The sequence below is a fragment of the Myxine glutinosa genome, chromosome 9 (assembly GCF_964187855.1).
Source record: "Myxine glutinosa chromosome 9, kmMyxGlut1.1, whole genome shotgun sequence".
NCBI classification, from domain to species: domain Eukaryota; kingdom Metazoa; phylum Chordata; class Myxini; order Myxiniformes; family Myxinidae; genus Myxine; species Myxine glutinosa.
The window spans coordinates 54,181,922-54,209,829 of record NC_136269.1 but is presented as its reverse complement, the minus strand read 5'-3'; the positions used below and the strand labels follow the sequence as shown (position 1 = coordinate 54,209,829).

General features: G+C 45.3%; 1 protein-coding gene across 1 annotated transcript in view; it reads left to right on the top strand.

Annotated features, from left to right (window-relative positions):
- Positions 1 to 27,908, top strand: part of CLYBL (citramalyl-CoA lyase) — a 105,607-nt gene that overhangs the window by 74,487 nt on the left and 3,212 nt on the right. The window contains 3 exon segments of the mRNA XM_078784350.1: positions 661 to 754; positions 2,215 to 2,382; positions 16,064 to 16,188. Of these exon segments, the coding sequence (XP_078640476.1) occupies positions 661 to 754; positions 2,215 to 2,382; positions 16,064 to 16,188 (387 nt within the window).

Genomic DNA, 27,908 nt, shown 5'->3' with positions numbered 1-27,908 from the left:
GCTGAAATGCGCTGAGGTAAAAATATGGTAAAAAAATATTATGAAATAATTTTTTTTAGGTCGGCCATGTTCTTCCCAGGCTCAATGGCCATGTCTATGCCAAATATCAAGCACGTGAACCTCTCCGTTTAGGAGTCTATCGGTAACATTACACACACACACAAACTGTGTTTTATATATATAGATGTTAATTTGTAAGATGTTCAAGTGGTTTCATAGGACTTGATTCCTTGCTTGAACTACCTACTTGGAATACTGTGCAAGCTTCTCGCATCTTTTTTTTTCAGCAAGCCTTGAAATTTTATTATCAAAAGTGGCATTAGATTAACATTTTTTGAAGGTGCATGGAAATATAATCGTCTTTCTTGATGATCATGATGTGTGACTTTTCCTTAGTGCTTTTAAAAGTTTCTCCAACAATTTTCATAATTTAAAATGTTTTGTTTGTGAGAACTCAATATGCTCCATTGTTGGTTGTTATCTCCATATGCAAGCTGCAGAAGGTGGAATGGAGCCCTGCCATGTCTCAAAGTATCCACGTGTGTGTGTGTGTGTGTGTGTGTGTGTGTGTGTGTGTGTGTGTGTGTGTGTGTGTGTGTGTGTGTGTGTTCAACTGTTGTGTGCTTCATGTGGCTCTGCATGTGCATGCCCTCTTTGCAGAATGTGTGTGAAGAAGGCTTACGGCTTGGAGGATCAGCTGGATTCTGCCTCGTCGGAACAGTTTTTGGCTCCGACGACTTCTGTGCCAGTGTGGGTGAGCTTCTCAGAATTATTACAACTACAGCAAAAGGAACAAATACACCCTTAATCTCTTTCCAAATCGCCTCGTGCTCAGCCCACGTCTACTGGGCCAATCATGACCTTCAGGGGCGTGACCTCACGGCTTTTCTTGACCACCCATTTCTCCGCCTCCAGTGGGTGGGCTTTTGCCTATTAGCTCCTTTGGGCGTGGCTTAGTCCGGGAACATGTTTGCTTGCAGTTGGCAGTTGTTGTTTAAAGGAGGTTTTGCATGGCCGGCCTCGTCAGCAAAACGTGAGGGGAAAATTACAGAGGGAAAGCACGCACTGGGGAAAACTAGCCTTAGACCCTCGCGATAATTATCACAAAACCACCCCCCCATGTGGTGAACACATAAACAAACTTGAGCTACAGTTTCCCTACTTGGGGGAAACTAGCCTTAGACCCTCGCGGTAATTATCACAACACCACTCCCCGTGTGGTGAACACATAAACAACCTTGAGCTACAGTTTCCTTACTTAAGTACATCGAGATTTTCTCCTATGCGCTCATGGTCCATGCTACAATTATACAATCCTACCTTCCCGAAGGTATCCTTTCACCTACCCCCATAAACATAACAATATTTTACTCTGATGCATTTACTAAGTATTACAAAACACTATTACCACAAAGTACACACATCATTGGTTGGATTACTTCATTTACAGGGCAACAGTGTTATCAACGCAGTTACATGAAAGATTACACTGGATGGTTTGCCATTGCCTTAGTTCGTAAGGAATTTACAATTAGTTGGAAAAGATTGCAATCGGTGGTTTGCCATTGCCTTCGTAGGAATTTAAACTGTTATTTAGAAAGGATTACACTCGGCGGTTTGCCATTCATGAGAAATGGTTCGGGCAGACATTTGAATTTGGTTAGAATGCCAGCGATGATTCGCCTACTCTTTGCGAAAGACACCATGAGGTAATTAATATCTCCCAACCAATGGTTGGGCACTGTGCGGATGCTTCCACAGCACACAGTAATGTGATATTACTTAAAGTTCATCTTTTGTAGTCCTATTGTGATCAAGCCAGGTTCATAATGAAACTGCTTGGCCAGTGAGTGATAAAATCATTTCCTTGGTTTCACAGCCATATAGTAAGCAAGTTTAGTCGATTGCATTCCAAACAAATATAATCGTTTTTACAGCCACTTAACCAGCTATTTGCTTCGTTCTCAAGCCATCCATATGGGTGTCCAGCCAGCGATTTCACAGTAAGCCAGCTTGAGTATTTTCTGTAATTACTCAAAGTGAATTGTTTGTAAAACGTTTATTTTAGAAGCTCTAGTCAAACGTGACACGCCACTGCAATGCAAACACATTTATTTTCATTGCACCAACAGCACACTCTAGTACATAGTCATTGCCGTGTTGATAATGTTGTGCAATCCTTGCTAAGTCATGGCGTGGTTATATGTGTACCAGGCACTACTCGTACGGCAGATGCCCATGAGCTGTTGTATACACGGCAGAAGATTGTAACTACGGCGAAGGCCTATGGGTTACAGGCCATTGACCTTGTCTACACAGAATACAAAGATGAGGTTGGACTGGAGCGTCAGGCACAGGAAGGTGCACTTATGGGCTTTACAGGTGTGTGTGTGTGCGTGTGCGTGCGTGCGTGCATGCGTGCGTGTGGTGTAAGTTTCTGTGTATCGTGGTTCTGGCTCTATCATTAACATTTATTCGGTTTTGATTACACAAAGATAATTTTCTTATGTGGACTGATTTTACATGAGGAAGAAAGAAAGAACATGCAAGCATTTTTAGAACCTGCAGGCAACCGAGATGAGAGAGGGATATTTTTTTTACGACATAGCCTGTAGGGCAGTGCAGTCTGGAACAGCGTTTGTCTGTCCGTTCAGTGTATGTATGTATAGATGTCCCTTCCACCGGCATTTTGTGGGTTTATTCCCTTTAAAATTCGTTTTCTCTGCAACCGTTGGTCCAATTGACACAAAATCTTCACTATAGGAGCACCTCCTCCTGTAGAATTTTTATGATAATTATGACGCCATAGGTCACGTGGTAGGGCGCCATTTTGGAAAAAAACGAAAAACTTTGCACCTCTATTTCTCCGAAACCACTCCTCGGAAAAAATTTAAAGATGGCTCATTGTAAAGTACTCCCCAATGGGAATACTATATGTTAATGATGTCATAGGTGCCTTCGTTATGACGGCATAAATCGACAAGTAGAACGTTTGATCCCATCAGTATGAAATTTATTGAGCGTGATTACAGGGAGAAATTGGTTGAGAAAAACCAAATTGATGACATCTTCGGTCACGAGGTTTGGCAGCCATATTTTTACAGCGAAGCCCGTAGGGCAATGCCATCTGGAACAGCGTTTGTCTGTCGTCCGGTGTATGTATGTATGTCCCTCACAAACGTCCACCAATCAGAGCTGAGGATCTGGCCACATGACAGGGGGACAGCAGATCCTCCACTCATCAGATCCAAGCCCGGCTATGCCGTTGTTTGACCATCGATCTTGTTTTTATTGGAAGATCAATTGGTATGTAAAATAGTTTACCATAAAGAGTAGTTGGAATAACAGTTAACCAGTTTAAATATGGATTGGTTAAATACCTAGAAGTGCGAAAAATACATAGGTATATTTGACTGGTAAATGCCAGCCAAGAAGAATTTGTGTTTGTGCTTTGTGTGAACTTGCTTGTGCTGGTTCTTGTGCATTGTGGTCAGTTGCATGCACATCCCTTCTGCATATTAAACTCGAGCCCCTCCAATCATCCTTTGCCACCTCCACACCCCCCTCAAGTCAACTCACCCCACATATTTCGCTCTTTTCTTAACCCACATATTTCTCTTGTGCCCTTAATCTACAAATATAATATACATACATATATGTATGTCTATATATATATATATATATATATATATTATATATATATATATATATATATATATATATATATATTGTTACAGACGTGGCTTAGATGTTAGTTTACCGAGCGGTTTTGGTATGACCACGTCTGCACAAGTTACCGATTATACTCGACGTTGACGAAGCCGCGCCACGCTGGCTCAATAAGAAAAAGAAGACACCCGGCTGGGTTATAAAATGACGACACCAGGGATACGGTTCTCAAGACCTCCGGAGGAGATTATATTCGTTACGGAAGGTCAGATTACAGGGACGAGAGGTACAACATAGAAAGACAAGCACTTAGACACAATCTTATATTATTCCCCAACAGACGACAGGCAAACGGGACAACGGCTGACTCACACGGGGGTTGATGGAAAGGACAGGCGGGTAGCGATGGCTCCAGGTGCACCTGTGCTCAAAGGTTAGAATCGACCCGGTCCGGTCCAGAGATGCGGGAGGTTTCACAGCGCTCGGAGGGGACGTTCTTTCACAGGCGGGCCTTTCTCTCTCAGCGCTCGCAGGTCCTTCTTTCTCCAGCTCGGGGCGCATCTCTCGTCACGTCCGCTACGTGGCCGCGTATATCCGGCGGGGAGTGACACGCCCTCGGCTCGTTAGCTCCGCCTCGTGGAATCGGCACGTTGCTTCTCATTGGGTGCGTGCGGGGGGTTTACCAGGCTCCGCCCTTGACGAGGAGCTGACAAGGAGCCCCTTCGTGGTAACCCCGTGGAGCGCATGGTCTGGAGCGCATCGTCTGGAGCGCATTGTCGATGGCGGCGAACCGAGCCGGTGGGAGGACGCACACTCCCCCCCGCGCAGCGCCGTGCCCCTCTGTTGTTGTAGACGGGGAAGAAGATGGGAGGAGGTATGGGAAAGGTCCTAAACTCACTACTGATGCCATATAATCACATTCTGGTGCAACGAAGAGTCATAATTAATGGAGACGAGGCCTTAACTGACATAGAATAAGAATAACTAGGAAGATGTCCGAAAGTTGTCTACGTGTGGTGCGGTGGACCTGGGCACGACATTTAATGGGGGAATAAGGGGAAGGTCGGCTCTACTGATTGTTATTTACATGCAATGGGACTAGGGAATGGGGGATTGGGGAAAGTTGGGGAGTATTGGAGAAATAGGGGAATATTTACAAGCGGATATGGAGGCCAAATTCCATATTCGCAACATTGCACCCTTCTCTACCCTCGGGGCGTCCCGACCCGATAAATTTTTACCTACTTTAGTGTGGCACGCAATGTAGTTCCCTCTACTATTAACTCTACCCTGAGTGCGACAGTTTTACAGATATTCACAAATGAGTAAATATGTCCCCCTGCGACGTTGCACCCTTCTCCTCACAGAAACACACCCACAGGATAACCGAATCCGGAAAGAATTCTCAAACTAAACATACAGCCGGTAGGGAGCATTATTTACACGACTACGCTGCTATTTACACTACGATCCAGGACCTGTTTTTGGAGGAACACATGCAGATGTTATGCATAGAGAGAGCGCGCTTGCCAGCATCGATACACCAACCCACGAGTGCTCTGTGGCCGACGGCCTTTAATAACGTGCAGAGCACCCTTCCCGAGCATCAAAAGCACCACCCCACCACCAATCGGTGCAGTCACCATTGTTCATTGGAATAAAAATAAATTCGACAACCCCTAACCCTGCAGGTGTCTCTTGCTCTTCGTGTGGCCTTCAGTGGTGTTAATTAACAGTGGTTCACCTTTATGGCATAGGTGCCACGTTGACCCATAGGTCCATCCCCGGGTGGTGCTTGGCCGCAAACGAACTGCGGTCCATTGTGGGTGGCCACAAACATTGCGGTCCATATGGTGTATCGATCCCGGCAGCAAACAGCGAAAGTGCAGGCCCACAACTGCGCAGCCAGCACCTCTCTCTCCTCTCTCTCTACCCAAAAGCCAGATCCTCGGAGGTGGGAGACAAAAGAAGCAGACAAGTGAGTAAGGTGGTAAGGGCGCAAAAGTGCACGCAATGTAAGGTGATGCACACTGGGGGCACATGGGAACCAGGTGAGACAGGTACGTTCCTATCGTACGCCCCCCCCCCCCCCCACCAGGTAACCTACATGGCCCCTCCCTTACCCCTTACTGTATCCACAAAACACAACACTACCCATAAACATCTACTTTACAAATCAACAAACATCCCTACTGTCTTCCCCGTTCCTCCCATAAACCAAATTCGTCTTCTCTCCCTCCTAACCAATCAAATTTGCCATTTTCAACTCTCATCAAAATTTGCCATCTCCAACTCAACATCATAATTTGCCATCACCAATTCATCATCAGTCCCTCCTAGGGAGGGAGAGATGGAATCACTCCCAATGTCTCATCCACGTCGTGATGCGTCTCACAAATCCACACAGCGATTCATCTCCTGCAACAAAACAAAGAAAACACAGGTGTGGAGTCATCATCATCACCACAGGTAAGTGGCTGCGTATGGTGCGACAGGTTCATCAATCCTAACTATTTCCTAAATGACTTTAACAACTTTACACTACCCGGGGTCTTTCTCCGGCCAAACCATTGGCCCTCTTACACTATTGGGTTCTAAAAACCAATTCCCATTGGCCAAACTGTGGTGCTTTTCAATTTGGGGTCTCACTCCCCCGATTCATCTCCCGGTGCCCTCGTACAATTTCTGGGCTGCGGCGTGTACCTCTCCCAGTGGGTCTACCCACCTGCACACCTCCACCACTGCAGTTGCCTCCGAGCTTACCTGCTCCTTGCCCTAACCTAACTACCTGGGGAAGGCCCTCTGGCACTCTCCCCACTCGGTGCCCTCTCTGGCACTGGGCTACCCGGGTCCGTCCTCCGGATCCTCGGGCCCCATCCACAACTCTACCGGCTCCCAGAGCCCACCTGCGGCCTCACCTGGCCGACATCCTCACAGTGGTGGAGTGCCCAACCAACTACACACACTAACAGGCTACACGCCCCGCCATTTCCACAACACTAATGCACCCATTCACAACACCATTCTGCAACCGCACCACAAATGCCAATATCCAACCACAACTTACCTATACCCTCTACCTAACACTTACACTACCCGCCCCGGGTATTCGTGAAAGGGGTCCACTCTTCCCCCATCCACACCTTCGCACCATGCACACCACTCCGTACCACTTACTCCAACTCTCTCCACACACCTGTACTTGCACACCTGTGCTCTCACACCTGGTGCCACCTGCACCCTTCTCTCCCCAAGCGCATTCGCGCTGATCCACAACACTCATTACTCACACACTGCTCCACACACCTGTCCAGTTGCACACCTGTGCAATCACACCTGTACAATCCTCACACACACGGCATCATCTCGGCTAACTACTCCCTTCTGAAACTTGCGCTTCCCAGTCGTCCCTTTAAACTATTGCGCTCCCTCGTCATTATCATCCACACTAATCTACCTGCGTCCCTACTACAGGTATCAGTCACTAACTAAACTTAACGTCACCTAATGTCATCTTCTAGGGCCCTATTGATATAACCTAACCCACCCGGGCTAGTTTTCACTGCCATACACCCCATAAACTAGTGCTCCTTTGCCCCCATCAGGGGAAGGGTGGCAGGGATGCCATCCCACCACATCGGGGGTCTCTCACTACCAATTTTGCACATCAAATTTCAACAAATTAAAAATTTGCCAATCACTGCCCATCATCTGCCAATCACTACTGCCAATCCCTTGCCAATCATCAAATTTTGTTTTTCTCTAATTTTGGGTCCAAAACACTAACCTCATCACCCAGTCGACTCACTAATACCTCTCGGTGCGCCAATCCCTGTCCAAAGCCCGGCTTCGTAAAGCCAAGCAATGGATGCTGGTTGTTTTGTGCCAGCGGCTGGATGCGTCCGGCACTCGGTGCAGGGACGGGGGCTTACTCGGGCCGAGATCCCACGCATCACCTCGGCGTGGAGCCATCCAATGTCCCGATCTCGACCTGCCGGCACGTCTCAACAAAACGTGGTCGCCATAACGACCCTTCCTATCGGGCTGCCAGCTCCGCCTAGTGGAGCCTGGACGCGGCCGTTCAAAGCGAGGCCCGGCACGCACCGAGGGCCTGCTTCGGCTAAAAGTCGTTCTAAACTCTACCCCGTCTAACGTCGATGCTTCACCTGCATGCTTACATCCCGCAGCCCGTTCCTTGCTCACACATCCAGCCGTGCCCATGCTCCTCGTACCTTTCCTTACACACCCAGGTACACCCATTCCACTCACAGCCTTGGTCACACACCTGACCACCGAACACTTTGGCACACATTCGTTGCTCGCACACCTCACCAATACACCGCTTCGCGCCCCCTCCTCGGTCACCTCCTCTGTGACAATCACAGGTGTGCCCTCATTCGCACACCCAACCACGTGCCTCACCACCAACTCCAGCGTGCATTCCCACTCACGCTCTACCATTCCAGGTGTGCATCCTTTCATCCCAGGTGTACATCCTCGCTCACCTGTCACAACTAACTCACGCTCCATGTCACTCTCACTACTTTCACCTCCATTCCTGACAGCGCACTCACCCTTACTCTTGACAGCGCACTCTTTCCCCATGCACCTGTCCGTTACACACCTTTCTCGCGCACACTCTCCCGTTACACCCTCTGTAACACTCACCACAGGTGTGCATTCTTCCTTGCCTTTGACAGCGCACTCTTTCCCCATGCACCTGTCCGTCACACACCTTTCTCGCGCACACTCTCCCGTTACACCCTCTGTAACACTCACCACACCGCGCTTCCATGTGCCCCCTCGCACACGCGCTACGACCGACTCACTCTCGCCAGCACCCTCACTCCTTGGCACGCACTTTTTCCTCACACACCCCAGAGTCGGACTTTCTCGCACACCTCCTTTTTCGCACACCAGACCTGTCGCACACTTCACCAATGGCCTCTCACGAACACCCGGATCCAAACCAATCCCCAAGCTTCTTAAATCCCCTGGCGCATCATACGCACGACCATATTGGTCACCACTTACACCGGGTCCTCTTCCTCTTCGCTTCTCCTCCATCACCTGCGAATCCCTCATCCGGTTAATGAGCACATCACGATCCAAACACAGACTTTGGACCAATTCTTTTATCTCCTCTTTTATCTCTTTGTTATCCCCTCTCCGTCGCTTCTTAATTTCGCTCACCCCTTCTTCCACTTCTTCTAATTTGTGCCTCACCTCTTTTATTCCCCGGTACGTCTCCTCAAGCTCGTCCTCCAAGGCTACCTTGACCGTTTCCAGGTGCGTCCTCACCTGCCGGTCCTTCGTCTCCATTACCTCTATCACCTCGTCCAACCTCGTTGTCAGTCCCTCACGTACCATCTGACATTCCCTCTTCGTCGCTATTAAGTCGTTTTTTATGTCGTTTTGTGTCGCTTTCAACCCTCCTAATACCGCAGTGTTCCTTTGAACCTGCTCCGTTAGTCCTTTTTGTCCCTCCGTCAGCTGTTCCACCTCCTGCGTCAGGACCTCTATGCCCCCTTGTAACTTTACAGTCCCCTTTCTCACCTCCTTCTCCATGTGCTCCTTACAGTGCCTCACCTCCTCGCGCACTCCTCCGACCTCCTCACTCACTCCTCTTCTGATCTCCTCTCCCATCACTTGCATCTCCTGCCCAGATGCCACCCTCATCTGCTCCATTTCCTCCCTGTGAGCATCCAGTTTGGTTTCTACCCCCATTCTGACCCCCTCTATCTGCTGCCCCATTTGGTTAACTTCCCTTTCCGCTTGGTCCCTCATGTCCCTGAATTTGCCTTCCATGGTGTTTTCTAACCCCTCTAACCCATTTTTCACTCCCTCTATTTGATTCTCCTGGGCAGCCATTCTATTTTCTACCCCCTCTATCCCATGTCTCACCTCTTTTATCCCATTGTCTAACCCCTCAAAATTTTTGTCTAACTTCTCAAAATTATTGTCTAACTTCTCAAATTTCATGTCTAATCCCTTAAAATTATTGTCTAATCCCTTAAAATTATTGTCTAATCCCTCACTGGTACCCCTCGCTTCGTCCCTCATTACCCCCAATTGCTCACTCCGAGCCCTCGCTTCGTCCCTTATTACCCCCATTTGGCCCTCCAATCGCTCACCCTGAGCATCCATCCGGTTCCCCAACCGCTCACCCAATCGCTCAATTTGGCTCCCCATACTCATCTGTACAGCTGCCTGTAGCTGCGCAATGAGGGCCTGTATGTCAATCGGCTGCATGTTAAAGCCCGTTGATACAGCGGGCTCGGCTACCGCGCGCTCTTGCGAGGCGCCATTTTGCGTGCCTGCTACCCTCGCTGTTTCGCTCTCCTCATGTCCCTCATGTCCCTCAATTTGGTCCTGGACCGACCCTGCTTCACTCTCCCCTACCGGACCCCAGCCGTCTTGATCCGCCATGGCGCGACTTTCAAAATTCGAGTTTCGTAACACAAATTCGAAATTTCGCCGTTATAATTTCGTCGAGCGCAGTAACCGCGGGACCGCGCTCCGGATCGATTTGGTCGAGCGCCGTACGCGCTCCGGCTCGATTTTCCCTCCCAAAATTTGGGCCTAACTAATTTAGTCCCGGGTCCGAATCTCACTCCTCGACACCAATTGTTACAGTACTAACACAATTGGTGTCCAAAATTTGGGCTAAATAAATTTAGTCCCAGGTTCGAATCCAACTCCTGACAACCAATTGTTACTGACGTGGCTTAGATGTTAGTTTACCGAGCGGTTTTGGTATGACCACGTCTGCACAAGTTACCGATTATACTCGACGTTGACGAAGCCGCGCCACGCTGGCTCAATAAGAAAAAGAAGACACCCGGCTGGGTTATAAAATGACGACACCAGGGATACGGTTCTCAAGACCTCCGGAGGAGATTATATTCGTTACGGAAGGTCAGATTACAGGGACGAGAGGTACAACATAGAAAGACAAGCACTTAGACACAATCTTATATTATTCCCCAACAGACGACAGGCAAACGGGACAACGGCTGACTCACACGGGGGTTGATGGAAAGGACAGGCGGGTAGCGATGGCTCCAGGTGCACCTGTGCTCAAAGGTTAGAATCGACCCGGTCCGGTCCAGAGATGCGGGAGGTTTCACAGCGCTCGGAGGGGACGTTCTTTCACAGGCGGGCCTTTCTCTCTCAGCGCTCGCAGGTCCTTCTTTCTCCAGCTCGGGGCGCATCTCTCGTCACGTCCGCTACGTGGCCGCGTATATCCGGCGGGGAGTGACACGCCCTCGGCTCGTTAGCTCCGCCTCGTGGAATCGGCACGTTGCTTCTCATTGGGTGCGTGCGGGGGGTTTACCAGGCTCCGCCCTTGACGAGGAGCTGACAAGGAGCCCCTTCGTGGTAACCCCGTGGAGCGCATGGTCTGGAGCGCATCGTCTGGAGCGCATTGTCGATGGCGGCGAACCGAGCCGGTGGGAGGACGCACACTCCCCCCCGCGCAGCGCCGTGCCCCTCTGTTGTTGTAGACGGGGAAGAAGATGGGAGGAGGTATGGGAAAGGTCCTAAACTCACTACTGATGCCATATAATCACATTCTGGTGCAACGAAGAGTCATAATTAATGGAGACGAGGCCTTAACTGACATAGAATAAGAATAACTAGGAAGATGTCCGAAAGTTGTCTACGTGTGGTGCGGTGGACCTGGGCACGACATTTAATGGGGGAATAAGGGGAAGGTCGGCTCTACTGATTGTTATTTACATGCAATGGGACTAGGGAATGGGGGATTGGGGAAAGTTGGGGAGTATTGGAGAAATAGGGGAATATTTACAAGCGGATATGGAGGCCAAATTCCATATTCGCAACAATATATATATATATATATATATATATATATATATATATATATATATATATATATATATATATATATATATATATATATATATATATATATTTATATATGTGTCTACAAATATATTATATTGAAATCACTTGAAAACAGGGAATAACTGTTAATGACTTGGCCATTATATATATATATGTATATTTATATATATGTGTGTGTGTGTCTGTGTATCTACAAATATATATAATGGCCATGTCATTAACAGTTATCCCCTGTATATATAATATATACAGGGTGTCCCATATGTCTGGAACCATCAGGCAAGATAAGTGATTCATGTTTTCTGTTGAATTCCTCAGCGACCTCCCTATGACTGATTTCCTTCAAGCAGGATTACCTGGATGTGTTATTCCTTACTCAGCGACATCATGGATACTTGCAAGAAACGAAAAAATCATGAAAAAGTCATTCTTAAACGAAAAAAAGAATGAATCACTTATTTTGCCGTATGGCTCCAGACTTATTGGGACACGCTGTATGTATATTTGTGGGATGTGGGATGTGGGATGACAGGAATGTTTTTTGCTGCCAAAAATTGTTGGATAGAGAGCACCCTGTGGCAGGGCACATTGTTGTGATTGGGGAGCCACTTGTTCTTCCACTTTTCTGGTCTTTTCCGTCTGATTGCCTCTTGCAAACATTTCACAACTTCCACGTAGAAAGCCACATTAATGGTAGCACCTTTGGGAACAAATTCTGTGAGAACCATTCTTTCCATGGTGAACGCAATCAGCATAACCCGCACTTGCAATCTAGACTGACATGCCTTTTTTGGTCTCGGTAACGCGGGTGTCTTCCACTAGAACTCTGTGCTTTCATTTCCAGGTCATGCCCGTAAACCCATGACTCATCACCCATTATCGCCTGGGCGAAGAATGTTGGATGCGAAATGCATCGATCAACCAAGTTGGATGAAATGAAGACACGATTTTATTTTTGGTCATCTGTGAGGATGTGTGGAACGAACTGTGCGCTGACGGGTCTCATGTTCAAGTCGTCTGTCAGTGTGGCCTGAACGGAACCAAACGTAAGAATGGTCTCTTCCACAATTTCTAGAATGGTTAAACGTCGGTTGCTTGGACAACAGTTCTGACTCAAGTGATATTTTTTATCAATTTGTGCTGTTGACGGATGATCGCTTCTTTTGTCATCTTTCAGCGACTCATTTCTTCCCTGAAACCTTTGAAATCACTTGAAAACTGTCTTCTTTGTCTGAAAGCAATCTCAGTTCCTTCCACAAAGCTCTCCTGAGGATGTGTCTATCCTCAGGAGACAACAACACACAACAACAGGCATTTAAAGGCCATTTTCCTTGCTAGAATGGGGGTTAGCCTTGTGGGCCGCATGACAATCTTCTCCATTTTGCCCTATTTTCTACTCTTTCTACTCTTCTCTATCCTCAGGAGAGCCAGGAAAAAATCCCTCTAATCTCAAGACTGAACTCTCAAACCAGTCTCCCTCTTCCAAATCCTGGTGGCATCTGATCAAGTCTGTTTTTGGTGTTTGTTCCCCCTCCATCCCTTCCCTTACCTCGATGGCTACACAGCTGAGTCTGCATGTGAAAAAAGCTGAATGCCTCAACTCTGTGTTTGATTCAAAATCTTGTCTCCTAAACCCCGTCTCTCTCTGTACCCACCTTACTCAGTCACACCCAGCTGCTCTTGGACTCTGTGTCCTTCTCTCCTGACAAGATGGAGAAGTTTCTGTCAAACCTCGACTCTGATTTTGCAACTGGACCAGATGGCATCAGCCCATGGGTCCTAAAATCCTGCTCTGCCGCTCTGTCTCACCCTCTCCCTGTTCTCTTCACCCTCTCTTTTGCTCAAAGTCATCTGCCATCTGCTGGAAATCGGCCAACATTACCCCTTTACACAAAAAGGTGCAAAAACAGATCCTTGCAACTACAGACCAATCAGCCTGCTCCCAATCATCAGCAAGGTCATGGAATCTATCATCACTCCTGACATCAAATCCTTCCTCTTCTCCAATGGCTTGATCTCCGATCATCAATTTTGATTCATACCAGGTCATTCTACTCTGGGCATGCTGCTTCTGCTGTCTCAGCAATGGATGGAGGTCCTCAACGCCAGAAAGGAAATCAGAGCTGTCTCCCTTGACATATCTCCTGCCTTCAATACGGTCTGACACCCCGCTCTGCTCACCAAACTCTCCTCTTATGGTGTCCATGGAAATCTCCATGCGTGGCTTGTGGACTTCCTCTCCTGTTGTAGTCAATGTGTGGCTCTAAATGGAATTCTCTCATCTCCTCTTCCTGTCCAGACTGTAGTTCCTCAAGGCAGTGTTCTGGGCACTCTGCTTTTTCTAATCTTCATCAATGTTCTCTCTGACTCTCTGGAAAATCCTCATTATTTTTTTTGCTGATGACCCCACTTTGTGCCACTCCATATCCCATCCCTCAGATAGGCAGGCAACAGCCTCTTCACTCTCTGCAGACCTGGACAAAATCACAAACTGGTCAAACAAGTGGAACATGTCTTTCAATCCTGACATATCTCACACTCTCACTATGTCTCTCCGAAAAGACCGTCTGGAAACCCTCCCATCTACTTTCTCAACAATCCTCTCAAAGAAGTTCTATCACTCAAGCTTTTGGGTCTCACCATCTGCCATGATCTTTCCTGGGAAAACCAAATTTCCATGCAGGCCTCCCAAGCCAGTCACCGACTGGGCATCCTCCGTCGTGTGAAGTTCTTCCTTGGCACAACTGAGCTGCTCGCCACCTACAAAGCTTTCATCCGCAGTTTGATGGAGTTCTGCTCTCCCCTCTGGGCTGGTGCTCCTGCCCCACACCGAGCTCAGCCTCATGCTGTAGAAACAAAAGCTTTCAGAATCATTAGTATCTCCCACAATGAAGTTGATTATGAGGGCCTTTCACTCGCTCACCGCAGGCAGGTTGGTGGTCTTACTATCTTCTACCGACTCCTTTCTGGCCTAGCTCCCCCTGCTCTGTCTGTGCTCTGTCCCCCAAATATTCCTGCAGGATGCACAAGGTCTGCCAGTAACTCTCTTCTGCTGAAACTGCCAAAATCAAGACTCTCTGCTCACCTTCACTCTTTCATTCCTCTTTTTTCCCCACCTCTGCAACCAACTCCCACACTCTTCAATCCCACTCCTCCCTCGAGGTCTTCAAAACAGTTGTTCACCACCATCTCATATCTTCCCCCATTTAAAACCTTGATCTTTCCTCCCTCATTAATCCACCCCAAACCCACCTCCTTCATAGTCCCTGTTTTATTTCCTGAAATTCCCTGTTTATCCATCTTGTTTATCCCATCTTGTTTATCCCGTGTACCCCCTGCCCCAACCCTCTCTCTTCCACAGATCTCCTAATGTCCCTGTTCTCTACTGTTGTTGTGCTTCCCTCTCTCTCCCACACTCGTCTCCTGCTCCCTTTATTATATAGCTCATATACGAGCCTCGACCAAGTATACATAAAGCTTCATCTATGTGGACCATTACGAACATTTCCTGTGTTTCTGTAGGCGTCTTGCAAAGTTGAAAACAAAATTTTATGTTTGCACAATGCTCAAACTGCGACATTTTCTAAAAAGTCACCAGGCGCCACAAACACACAAAGCAATGCCATGGCGCACTGGTGCGTAGTACTAATGGTATTTGTTGCATGCTGGCAAATGAGAAGCTTAACAAAATAAGCCCTGCCCACTGACCTCAACAATGTTTAGGCATGAGCTTAGCGGAGCCACAGCCACCAACTCGCAGTAGGATTGTACTGCACCCAATACCAGAAAGATAATTTAATTCTCAATTTTATAGACCAGTCCACCCCGGAGAGGAGAATCCATGTAACTTCTAAGCTCATGCCTATTAGGCGGAGCCTTTGCAAATGTTTCGCCAAAATACGAGTTGCTTTCAAAATGTACAGTATATGTATATTTATATAATTTATCATCTCCCACCTGACTCCTTTCAACCAGGAAAAATATTTCATTTTTACGATTTTAAATCATTCTTGTTGATACTTTTTTATTTTGATATTGTGCAAAATTATCTGAATGAAAGCTAAGTGCATGATCCTGAAAATGGCTAGTGAAAGACTTTGAAAGCAGTGGTAATTTCTGTAATCGAACACGTGCATCAACGCTTGTTCACATGTAACTACCTGTAAAAACTGAATATTGTTGGCCTGAAATTTGCTCAACAGCTTTGACTAATCATGCATGACTTGGTGTGTCAATTTATACATCTGTGCAGATTAAGTCTTAGTTGATGCAAACAAGTTTGTATAATTATGTTTTTGTTTTTATAGGTTGTTAGATGCGAACAAGCACCATTATGGTGATTGATGTGTGAATGATTGCACTCAGTTGTTTGTTGGTAAAACCTCGTTTGGAAATGTCATCGTTGTAGTAAGTGCTGTCATCATCATGCTGCACGGTTGAATAATCATCCTCGTTTTCTTCATTTGTATTGCATTGATCAATCCATCATCATCATTTTCACCATCATGCTTCTTCACCTTTACAGGAAAGCAGGTGATCCACCCTGGGCAGATCAATGCTGTACAGAAGGCTTTCTCCCCAAGTGCAAGACAGCTTGATTGGGCCAGGGAACTCATCTCCACCTTTGAGGAGCATCAGAAGCTGGGAAAAGTATGTCAGGGAGTTATTTTGGACATAAGAGATGGTGAGAAAGTGACATTCACTTATATGGACAAAACAAAGGTGGATGAAGTTTGCGGGAAGTCTTTTATTAAAGTATGCGTCCAAATATCGTTCAATGACACTGTTGACCCTGAGCACATTCCAGTAATTGACATCAATGCTGGTCAGAGTTTTTTTTTGTAAAAGCAAGATGATAGCAAACATAGTCAGGTATTCTGAAGAACAAAGGTGTATCATTAATTTTTTTGGTGAATGAGAACTGCAAACCAGCTGAATTTACAGGAGACTGAAGAATTTGGTAATACATTGTCTTTCACATAATTGTTTGTATAAATGGTGCATCGAGTTGAAAAATGTCTGTGAAGTGGTGAGCAATCTTGAGCAATTTAATATACAACCAATTATTATTTGTTCACTCAAATAAATATTAAACATGTGAAGCAGATGATGTTAGAAAATCGCCGGATTACTGTACATGAAACATAGGGACAATACCCCTGGTGCTCACCTGGTAGAATAAACAGTATACTGCACTGACTAAAGGTATTTTAAACCAATTTGAATGGTTTATAGAATACAGGGCAGCACGTAGAATCATACTAACATAAACCTGGATCCACTTTGACCCCGGTAAATCCCCTTAGACTCGGTTTTTTTTTTTTTAATGCCGTGAACAAATTTTAGTCACAACACAACACATATCATTTGTGCCAAATTTGGTCGCAATCCCATCAGCGGTTTCGGAGAAAACGTTTCACGTATTTACGGACAGACGGACGGACGACGCGCCATCGCATAAGCTCACCTGAACCTCGTTCCAGGTGAGCTAAAAAGCAGAAGAATGAATTGCCAGTGTTGGAAGCATGAAAACAATCGTTCATTCTCACTTGAAATTTAACTTGCCAAATGGGTCCCAAAGGGCTTAATGATTAATTAAAGGGAAACTTGTGCTGCCATTGAAACAGCTCCTAAAATTGCAGGGGGGTGGGGGGAGTCAAAAAACCACCGTTTAGAGGCCATTTTTCCCCGCAAAGCGGGGGTTGACCGTGGTTGTTGTTGTTTTTTTGGTCCCCTTTTTGAAGCAATGTTTTACACAGCCATTTGACTCCCCCCACACAGGTGGGGAGAGTCAGGTGGAAGATTATTTCTTGAGGAAATTTGTGACATGTCATGGGTCCATAATTTTATGCCAGAGTAAAAGCGAATCAGTTTGGGATTGCAGACATTCATAGTGCCAACTGCCAAAAATATTCAAGGCCGATTGCCATCAGCCGAAAGAAAGCTTATGCCAACAGTTCTTTTAATCAATCAATCATGGTTTTTCTTTTCTAGGAGGGGCTCTTCATTTTTATGGGAGGTGGAGGGGGGAGGCTCATCATTTTTTTTTAGCTGAATCTTGAAGCACTTTACCAGAAAATAAAAGAAGTCATAAGAAGTTTTGCAAACTTATTGGTTTCATTTGTATGCATTTTCTTGAATATGGGAAATCATCAATGCACAGTACTTTAGCAAGTTGTAACACAATGAAGTGTGACAATATTCAAATGACGGCTGGGTATCTTCTTTTTCGTATGTGACTCTACTTAACAAGAATTCTCACCCTCACTTGGAAAATATGACCCTTACTACTCTATCAGAGATGCATTGCAAAGTTCTAAATTGTCCCACATAAAGTCCAGGCTTATCAACTTGCTATTTTAATCTCTTTGGGCCACTCAATAACATATAGTTTGCTTGAAATTTTAAAATGATCAATGATTTCAAAGAATGTGTCATGAAATGGCTGTGTACGCGTACAAATATTCATACGCAGATGACGTCAAGGTGTCATCACAACAGTGTGACAAGAGTGCACCTGTACAGATGAATATGTTTGTTTGTTTTTGCATACATTATCGAGGTTCCGAGAAGAGCTAGAGCAGAATGGAAGGGAACAAAATGGAAAGAGAGAAAAAACAGGGTAGAAGTGAGAGTGGAATCAAGGGGAGGGGAAGAAAGACACGTCGGGGTGAACAAGCTGCGCACAAGCTGAATTAAACACCAAGATGAAACAGAAAAAGAGCAAACCAAACCAAACCGACAACTAACAAAACAAAAAGGGCTGAGGGAGAGGGGGGAAAGATCATAATAACCTGGACAAAGGGAGTGCATGGGAATGGGGTAATTTGGAGTAGAATGAGTATGGATGGGGAATATCAAGTAGGAGTGAACAGTTGTCTTGAAGCCCTGGAGGGAAGATTAAGATTGAGCAGACTGTGGAAGTTGGTTCCACAGGCGAGACAATAGAGCAAAAAAATAAGTGGAGGTGAGCAGTGAGCTTGGATTTTTGGGAGTTTAACAAGAAGAGGGTTACTGTCGGACCCTGTGCATCCTTCAGAAACATGAGAGGGACAGGGCGAAGAGAGGGCAGAAGGTGCAATGACCAAAAAGGAGGCAATATAATACAGAGAGGCCACCAACATGTCTGCAACGTGAAATTAACAAGCCTAGACACTCGGCTTAAATTGCCAGATATCCCGATGATTTTCAAGGCCTTGATTTCCATGGAATCAAGAATGGCAAGGTGTGAGGCAGGGGCGCCAGGCCAAAGAAGAGAGAGCAATGCTCCATCATGCTGTGAATAAAGGATTTTTAGATTGACAAAAGTTCAGATTGGTCAAGCAAAGACCTTGCATGATGAAGGATGTCCAGTCGGCGGCATGCTTTGGAGGCCATCTTGGAAATATGGTCTTCCCAAGGAAGATTATTGATGTTGAGGCCCAAAGGTTTGAGTGATTTATCACAAGCATATCACTCCAGATGCCATTCCACAATCTCTGCATGTGCCTCATCACATGAGAACATTTCATGAAGTTTTAAAGCACATTTGCTGGTAAGGCCTCCATGCTCCTCAGATAATACACACCATATCTTGCATAATTGACATGCCTGGATGCAAAGAAGTAAGGCATCATAAGTTTTTCTGCCTGTAGGTGAAGCGACCAATCACCTTCTCGTTCTGTCCTTGTATAAGTACATACAGCATCATTATAAGTACAGGTCCATAGGATGCATGGCTCGAGGCCATTCTATGGGAATTTCAATGGCAGCCGGGTCCATTGGACCCGAGCCATGCATCCTCGGGTTTGAAGACATCAACCCACACCATATCTTTGCAGTGTGACTTCGAGATGCCAGGTCTTCCATCACAGTTAAGAGATGATCATGGCGCTTTAGCTGATCTTGACCGATAACATCTCTGAGTTGCTCTCATTCGTTAGAAACTTTGTTCCAGTTAGCATTTTGCCCACATCACCAAAAACAGACTCCAAAATCTGTGCTAGGCCAGACTCTGCCATCAATGTTCCAATGGCATCCACAATCTTATCAGTATGTGCATTTCACCTAATCTGGGAATCTGATGTGGAAATAGATCTGATTGTGCCCAATGGACCTCTACTGCAACCCTGTGCAGTGGTTGATCAGCTGTGAACAGTGTGAAATCTTGTACAGTTTCTTGATGTAATTTCTGTGCTTTGCTCATGGCAGTCATAATAGTGTCAGGATGTGCTGGTGGCATATCAGTTAGTGGTATATAGACTGCTTTAGTTTTAGGCTCCAGAGATCTTCCTTGCTCACGACACAAACATGTATTCTACCCATTTAACTCAGGACAGTCATCACTCTTTACGACATCTGTCAGGAAAGTAAGGTTACTCTCACTAGCTCTCTGATGTGACACAACCATATGGACATTGGGCAAAGATACTCAGCGGAGGAACTTGCTTCTTCAGAAACTGAGGTGGCACATCTGGCTTCTTGGGGGCATTGTATCTGACAATATCAACCTCGTAATCTATTTGCTTTGTCATCTCTGTCCTCTTAAGGCATGATATGTCCTGTTCTTGTTGGTGTGTTTTAACATCTGGTTGAGTCATGAGACCTGCTGAGGAATGGGTTTACAAATTACACCATTCTGAGATGCTATATCTGCATCAAAATTGTCTACGACGATCTGCACTAGACTGTCTTCAGTCTTTGAAATCGCTGCAAATTAGCCACAATGTAATATCTTGAATTTATACAAATTAGCCACATCTTAACAATACATCGATTATGCGACCTCAAACTTGTCTATAGTGAAGGCCTGAGTGAAATATACAATATTTAGCAGTCTGACAATACTTAACGAATATTTGGATATTTGTTCAGGAAGAAATTTGGTATTTTGGTGGCCATTTTTTAATATTAATTATCTCAAATTGCCCAATGTTGACAGAAGTCCAGTAAAATTATTTTTCAAATTGGTTGTCTTGGCAAGCAAAATCTACAAAAAAAAACGTAGGATGCCAAAACAAGGTTGAGCCTAGCAGCTGCTAGACTAATTGCTCGGAGAGTAGAAAGAAACAGCATTCACAAGGTAGAATGACCAAGTCTGAAGCGGAACTGATGATCTGAGATCAGTCTGTTGGAGAAAAGGATGGGTTTGATGTCAACTGCAATGATAGATTCCATAACATTGCTTATAAATCGAAGCCAGCTAATAGGCCTGCAGTGGGGACGATCAGTTTTTGCAGTATGTTTGCGTATTGCAATGATCTTGGCTAACTTTGAGGAAGACGGAAACTACCGAAGAGGCAAAATGATCGAGTAAACAGAGCAGAAAGAAAATGAGCAAGATCTTTCTTGGGCAAACCATATTTCAAAGTTGGCCTCCAAATCCAGCCACCGGCTGGGCATCCTCTGTCATACAAAGTTCTTCCTTGGTACATCTGAACTCCTATCCACCTACAAGGCTTTAATCCTGCAGCTTGATGGAGTACTGCTCTCCCCTCTGGGCTGGCTCCCCTGCCTCACATCCTGCCCAGCTTTACGCTGTGGAAACCAAGGCGTTTAAGATTATTGGAATCTCCCACGATGAAGCTGAGTCTATGAACCTATCACTTCAACATCACAGACGGGTTGGTGGTCTCTCTGTCTTCTACCGCCTCCTTTCTGGTCTTGTGCCCTTTGCTCTTTCCATGCTTTGTTACCACCCCCATGTTTCTGCAGGGCATGCGCGGTTCACCATCAACCGCCTTCTGTTGAAATTACCTAAATCCAGGACCACTGGTTACCTCCACTCATTTGTTCCTCTTTTTCCTGCCTGTGGAACCAACTTCCACATTCTCTTCAATCTCATTCTTCCCTCCAACTCCAGCTTCAAGACAGCTGTTCACCACCATCTCAGATCATACACCATCCAAAATCATGATCATGAAAGGATTTGCGCCCAAAAGAGCGCAAAATCCTGAAAAAAAAACTTTAAAATAGGTGAGGTATATTTTGTGTACAAAATCTAGGATCTTGGAAGAACGAGATGACAGATAGTAAAAAGGCAATATACTGACAGTGGGATAATGTGGCCACAGTTGGACACAAAGCAAGGGAATGAACAAATAGGAAACAGAGGGGAGGGGAGGAAACAGTAATGTGCATTTTAAAGGGTTAAGTTAGGTAAAGTCCATGGGGGTAGAAAAGATTGTGGGTAGAGATGAAAGATGACACAACATGGTAGTAGCCCGAGTTTGTTGCAAATTTCTACAATGCCACTGCTGCCTTCCTTTTGCACAGTTATGCATTTTGTGGAAACAGTTGCTTTATGCTTCATCGCAAAAGTGGAGTGAATTTTCAGATGTAATCAAAGGTTTTCCTGGACATCCTAGAGTTGTTCACTCACTGCACATCAGTGAAGTTGGTGGTGACTCAGTCCCACCACCCGGCAGACATGGTTGTCAACATAGCATGTGACATCAACACACCCATTATCTGCAAGAAGCATAATGAATAGAATATACTTGTTAGTACAGTACTTGGAATAAGTGCATGGTAAATCGGCATGTTAATGCACAGGGGCTTGATAATAAAAATAGAATCGCTATAGTAACCCCCTCATCTACCCTTTATGGGGGATATGTAATGTATATTGGTCCTTGCTCTCACATATGAGACATCACATCTGCTGTTATGCTTGTATCTTAACCTTATGGGTCATCTGAATAAACTATGTCAATATTTTCCATAGTTTATGTTTAACACCCCTGCATACCTGTTCTCTATGTAGGTCTAGTCCTTTGTGGACATAGTGGATTTCTCGATTAGCTTGTGCTTGAAGATGAGGGCGTTTTCCCCTCCCATGCACTAGTCCTTTCGGCAGGTCATCCTGATGGGTTTGCCAGTGATTCCAAACATCTCCAGTCTGACCATACATGGAGAGGGAAGGATGATAGTAAAGAGAAAGGAGGTTAGGGAATGTTGGAGGAATAGGGAGAGAAGCGAATGCGTGCTTGGAAGATATAAGAGTGAAGGGAAGGGAAGGGAAAGGGCATGGATGTTGAATATTGCTTAAACACATCTTGAAGAAAAGTCCAGACATACGAGCTGCATGACAGGATGTATGCGGTTTTTTGATCAAGAAGGTTTGGCATATGGATGTTCTGAAAATGTTTGTCAAACTACACTCATTCATTGCTCATCATCCATCCACCTATTGTATCACCCAGAACAATTAACCGACAAATATAGTCCACCATGACCACAGTCTCAGGAAAGAATGCATCTCACTTACGCCAGCATTGAGCACCCCTGATCTTGCACATGCTTTTTACTTTGTCAACCTCAACCCACCACTTTCTAGTTTATTATGAAATATCATCATTATGATTGTATTATGAAGTCGCATGGTTTTGTCATGTATGTAATGTCGTATAGTCGACACGGGCTTGAGCAATATTGGCACATAGATTTGCATTTGAGTTTATAAATACCAGTCATGGGCAGTGCTTTTTTAACCTACATATTGTTACCTTTGTAGGGGGGTAGACAATGATTACCTTAGAACCAGGTAGAATGTATAGATTAGTGTGCTCTGATTCTCGTGAAGAAGAAGAACCACCCATGTAATAAGTAGGGACTTTGTATTATACCGGACTGTCGGGTTAAGTTTGTATATTCGTCCCCATCACGAGGGGTGGGGCTTGTTAATTAGCTCAGGGATTATGGGTAAATTAATTCCCTGTTTGCAAATACCTCTGTAATCTATTCCTTCGTTCCTTATGACACCGCACTAGACACTAGCCAACAATCACCCATTAAACACCACTAATTAAAAAAACCACCGGAAACTCAGATCGAACAATACCACTGGCGCCGCAGTCGCTACATCACCACAAGGACAGGTAGGCCAAGAGCCATGCCCAGAAGAGCGGTGATTGGGCGGGGGCAGTGATTGGCACAAGCCTGGGTAAGATGGGACTTGCTGATAGGAGCAGAGATGGACTACAAAGAGGTGGCACACTCTGATTGGTGAAGCAGGCATGGATGACGTCAGAGCGGCATGTACAAGATAGTTGGAGTGGCAGACATTTTCCCTTCTTGTTCTGGATGTCATAGTGAACGGTTGTGCATTTTTCCTTCTCGGTTTGGGGGTCTGGTGGTAGACTGCTGTGTGCCGGCATATTCTCTTCCTTCCCTCTTGCTCGCTCTTGTCTTCTCTCATTGTGGAGGCTTCATCGTGAGCGGCCATGTTGGGACATCTTGCTGGTGGTTGTGCAGAAGAAGAGCCACGGCCCGGGAACTGCGGTTTTTCCGTGCAGAGGACGGGTGGAGGAGCACAGCGTGGAAGAGCGGGCTGCACACCTGCAGTTCGCTTCGCGCGTAAGGTCTGTTTCGCGCCAACGAGCGCGGTCTAGTGAACGAGGGAAAGCGAGGCCTTTTTCCCACCAACACCAGAGCCGCGTCCGGATTGCATGCTCGAGGAGGGCCTGAGACAATTTTGACACCCCTGACGAGACGCCCCAGCCGATTTGAGCTAAGTGCCACAAACAATGCTATTTATTTTCCAGTTATTTTATCCTTCGTCTGTTTTCGAGTCTGTTTGTGGGAGTGCTCCATTTCAGAATTCAGCTTATCGCGCATTTTCTTTGTACCGGCATTTCTTTCATTAAACCTGTTATTTTTGTACATTTTAAACCTGGGTTGTTTGAGTTGATTTATTACAGGTTTGAGACTGTGTTGGGTCCCGTGAAGGTAAGCTCTCCTGTTCCTCCCTCTTTTGCTCCCCACGCGTATTAACTCCGCCATTGAACTTGAACACCTCGGAGTGTTAAAGCTTGTTTGGTCATCCGTGCTACCCTACGGTGTTCACAAAGGGTAGTCACACGACAATATTTTGGATCGTTAGCCTGTCCGTCCATGCAGTGGGAGATGGGGTTTTGCAATCGCCACTGTGTGTTTGTCTGTCTGTCTCTGTCTCATAAGGTTTGTTTACCATTGGAGTTTTTGACATCACATTTTCTTTATGATGAAAATATGAAGAATAATAATTAATAATTGGGTCAAAATGCCGAAGGGAAAAGTCACAGTAAGTACTAATAGCCCTTATTTGCCTGTCTACCATGCAGTTTATCACTGTTTATCGTAGACGGCCGGGTTTTTTTTATTGCTTCCTTTCTTTATTTTGTCTGCTTGCCTTTTGGGATGCTTTCACATTTACCATTTGAGATGTTGTCATTAAAATTTAAACAAACCTTTATTATGAGAACTAGCGGGCACTCCATCCAGACCAGAGGGTGGGAGTACCCTTTTCGGCCCACCTACGGTGGGCAATGTGCTACTACACATTCTTGGAAATGCACTTTATAATTTTGTCATGTTTGAAAGAAATTTTATAGATCGCTACAGATCATGTCGCTCCATGCAATCGCATTCGAATCTTTGCAACACACTCTTGTGACTTCTATTGTAATTACGTTTTCTGCTGACACAAACAGCGCCAATGGAAACATAAATATGTTCATTAAACATTTCATCGTATTTACCCCGTGCATACAACCGAGCGGGCTGAAACAGGGTTGGCGGCAGGAAGGGCATCCGGCCGTAAAACATTGCTTCAAAAAGGGGACCAAAAAACAACAACAACCACGGTGCCCGAAAAAGGCCAACCCCCGCTTGCGGGGAAAAAAATGGCCTCTAAAGGTGGTTTTTTATACAAATCGAAAAATGGGGTTAAGCAATTGGTTCATGTCCATCTGTCTGTCTTATCTGTTTATGATTGAAGAACAACTTATTTTAATTGAATGTTGTAGTCGGACCCCGACAATTGCGGTCCCAACATTCGCGGGTTCCGCATATTCAATAAATTGTGACCTGCTTCTACATTCGCGGAGCTGTGTCCCACATATTTTTGTTTTTTCACGGGTGCAAAAAAAAAAAAAAAATCCATGAGCCACACGCATAAGACATTTCTAAAACACATCTTCCATGTGCCACGCACAAAGCCACGCACAAAGCAACTGGACATAAAACGTATCTTCCACGAGTTGCGAGCATGACCTGCTTCTACATTTGCGGCCATCTGCTTCACGTTTTCGCGGCCAATATAAAAATACTTTATCCATGCTATAAGCCAGCTTCATGGGATGTCCCACCATTCACATTGTAAACATAGCTTTGCGGGATGTCAAATCATTCACACTGTATACATATCCTCATGGGATGGCCCACCATTCACACTGTAAACATAGTTTTGGGGCATATCCCACCAGCTGCATAACACATCATCCCCCGCAACTTGCTGTACAGGATTAAAATACTCCACCACATCTACTAGTGCTTTTAGCAGCCGCTCCATACGGCATCATCCAAGCTGTAACACAATGAAAATGCTCCACCACATCTACCACCTGCTGCATAACACATTATGCCCCATGAATTACACAATGAAAACACTCCACCGCATCTACTAGCACAATTATCTATCACCCATTTCCCCATTGAAACAGTACCCCAACATTCATGGAATTTCATCGACGTTCGTGGGATTTTCTTCAATATTTGTAGATTTTCCTTGACATTCGTGGGATTTTCTGTGAATCGGGAACTGCCAGGAACCTATCCCCCCTTTTCCCATTGAAACAATGCCTCCACATTGGCAGATTCGACATTCATGGCATTTTCCAGGAATATATCCCCCGCGAATGTCGGAGTCCGACTTTATTTTGAACACGAATCAGAACATAAATCGGAAGACAATTTTGCTATTTTACCATACTTTATCTTTGGATATGCCCCAATCATACATATGCAGAAAGGAGTGAGATAATATTCTTACTCTGTCTGCCATTGCCCAGGCAGTCAAACAAAATTGATTGAAAATTATTCCAAACAGGAAACTTACTGTTTTTAAGGACTTCAAATTGATTGAAAATTATTCCAAACAGGAAACTTACTATTTTTAAGGACATTATAAATGACATAAACAACAGTCACGAGGAACTAATGTAACATGTTAGATAGGGTGATGTAATAGACTCCAGATAAAACGGTGGTAAAACATGGAATTCATTTATTTATTTATTTACTATTTACTTGAAGACTGTAGAACACCAATTTGTCGGTAGGGGTAGGGGAAAGGGAGAGGAGGGAAGGGAAATGGGAGAGATGGGGAGGAAGGGTAGGGCCAGAGGAGGGGAAAGAGGGATAAGCAGGAGGAAAGGGGAGAAGGGAGAGTCAGAGGGAAGGGAGGAGGACAAATTTATTTGTGCAAAGAGTGGTTTAGCCTCGGCATTGCCCAGGTAAAAAAAGGAAATTGTTATACCCTCTGCCACCACCACCGGGTGGTGTGACATGGTACAGATTTACATGGAAAATTTACGTCTTCCCCCACCCCTCCCGCGTGAAGCCACAGCCACATAGCCGATGTTACCCTCCACACAAAGTTGTATTTGCACCCAGAGTTTGGAGTTTAAACTTAAAATATGTGGCCATGCATATAACACATACAAACAAACACAGAGAGAGATATGTGTTGCCTTTTATAGGTATAGATATAGCATGAGAGGGTGTGGCATGTGAGAGTGTCGGTGTGAAGAAAATGCCGATTGACGCTGCATTTGATGGTGATCAATAAGGCCTCCATCTCATAAACTGCGACTCAACGTCGTTTTATTACAGTGTGCAAGGGTGAAATTTTTTGTATACAGTGGATTCAGAAAGTATTCAGACCCCTTCACTTTTTCACATTTTGTTATTTTGCAGCCTTATGCTGAAGTCGTTTAAATTCATTTTTTCCCTCTTCAATCTACACTCAATACCCCATAATGACAAAGAGAAAACAGGATTTTAGAAAGTTTTTCAAATTTATTATAAAGAAAAAAACTGAAATATCACATTTACATAAGTATTCAGACCCTTTGCTATGACACTTGAAATTTAGCTCAGGTGTCTCCCATTTCTCTTGATCATCTTTGAGATGTTTCTACACCTTGATTGGAGTCCACCTGTGGTAAATTCAATTGATTGGACATTATTTGGAAAGGCACACACCTGTCTATATAAGGTCTCACAGCTGACAATGCATATCAGAGCAAAAACCAAGCCATGAGGTCGAAGGAACTGCCTGCAGAGCTCAGAGACAGGATTGTGTCGAGGCACAGATCTGGGGAAGCCTACGAAAAAATCTCTGCTGCATTGAAGGTTCCCAAGAGCACAGTGGCCTCCATAATTCTTAAATGGAAGAAGTTTGGAACAACCAGGACTCTTCCTAGAGCTGGCCGCCCGGCCAAACTGAGCAATCGAGGGAGAAGGGCCTTGGTAAGAGAGGTGACCAAGAACCCGATGGTCACTCTGGCTGAGCTCCAGAGGTCCTGTGTGGAGATGGGAGAAACTTCCAGAAGGGCAACATCACTGCA